This window comes from Rhynchophorus ferrugineus, unplaced genomic scaffold (assembly GCF_030347505.1).
Source record: "Rhynchophorus ferrugineus isolate W39M unplaced genomic scaffold, kcgeb_rfMv2 rfM9, whole genome shotgun sequence".
NCBI classification, from domain to species: Eukaryota; Metazoa; Arthropoda; class Insecta; order Coleoptera; family Curculionidae; genus Rhynchophorus; species Rhynchophorus ferrugineus.
Window position 1 is genome coordinate 25250368 of NW_027472588.1, and position 1133 is coordinate 25251500.

Consider the following 1133-nt stretch of genomic DNA (forward strand, 5'->3'; position numbering starts at 1 on the left):
TTTATATCGGAAATGTGTTTATTCCTAATTTTATTTCAATTACAAAAATTATTAAATAAATTATATTCTTAACATAATCAGTACATCTTAAAATCTGTGGTTAAAGTTAATTCCTACTCTCTTGTCTGTGAGACCGCTGCCTCCTTGTCCTTTAAAGAAATCAGCTCCTCCTCCTACATTTAAGGTGGATTCTCCAAACTTATTCTTATTTGACCATACGGGTACCCGAGCATCCAGTCCAAATTGTTGCCCAGCACCTTTTTGATGACCATAACTTACTTGCCCCCCTGAACCTAGAAATTAGTAAGTTGATATTACTAAATTTATTTTATATTAATTTAGATTGTCAGACCATTAGGGTTGACGAAACCAACACTGCCTGCTCCATCTCTGTGATGAAAACCGCCTCCGCCGAATAATTGAGCTTGTCTAATAAAAAACAATGCAAAAGTATGTAAACATACCCGTTATTATTTAAATTAAATATTACCTTTTCTCTCGGCTAGCAACTGGAGTTAAATAATAAACTTCCCCATCTTCATCTTGCACCAACAATGGTGTTGCGCTAGATACAACCACAATTACTGCCAAAACAACCAAATACTTCATCTCGCAAGTAAAATTTGTATTTCTGTTAAACGAAACTAATTCAACAGTCCGAAGATGACTGTACGAATAACATCAAAGCCAATAAGGCGTTTCTTATATACCTGTTCGCTTTCAATTTGCGACACTGTGGAGTACCATCGCAAAAAATACCTGGTTATTCCCACTAAATGGTCCCTCGGCAAAAAACGGCCGAGAGAAAGCGTGTTTGTCATACATGCATATTTCGATGCAACAATTTAGTTCCTTCTTGTTTGCTTCTAAACCAAAATTAGAAAGGCAAGATGCATGATTTTTTTAATAACTTTTGTTGTTTTTAAAAATACAATAATATAATCTGGACTTCTTTATAATGGATTGCGGAAAATATTTTTTTTTTTGTTTTTTCATATTTTTCGAAGCAAATTTATACATATATAAAACTGACCAATTATATATGTGCCGTTTAGATTGACAAACATTTATCAATTTTCTGGTAGAACCATAATTCCGTTATTGTATCATTGCTGTTATTTCAGAAGGCTCTT

At 33.5% G+C, this 1133-nt stretch overlaps 1 protein-coding gene across 1 annotated transcript; it reads right to left on the reverse strand.

The window, feature by feature from the left end:
- On the reverse strand, positions 1–683 carry LOC143202637 (uncharacterized). Its single transcript, XM_076414293.1, has 3 exons — positions 491–683; positions 353–429; positions 1–293 (listed from the first exon to the last, which is right to left on the reverse strand). The coding sequence occupies exons 1-3, from the start codon at positions 607–609 to the stop codon at positions 88–90; spliced, it is 402 nt and encodes a 133-aa protein (XP_076270408.1). The 5' UTR covers positions 610–683; the 3' UTR covers positions 1–87.
- Between the last annotated feature and the right edge of the window lie 450 nt (positions 684–1133).

What these genes read in the sequence shown, in the direction of transcription:
- LOC143202637 (XM_076414293.1), bottom strand. Translation starts at nt 609, where the DNA reads ATGAAGTATTTGGTTGTTTTGGCAGTAATTGTGGTTGTATCTAGCGCA. An exon ending in GTTGCTAGCCGAGAGAAAAG is followed by an intron (nt 430 to 490) that starts GTAATATTTAAT and finishes GTTTTTTATTAG; the next exon opens with ACAAGCTCAATTATTCGGCG. An exon ending in TGGTTTCGTCAACCCTAATG is followed by an intron (nt 294 to 352) that starts GTCTGACAATCT and finishes ACTAATTTCTAG; the next exon opens with GTTCAGGGGGGCAAGTAAGT.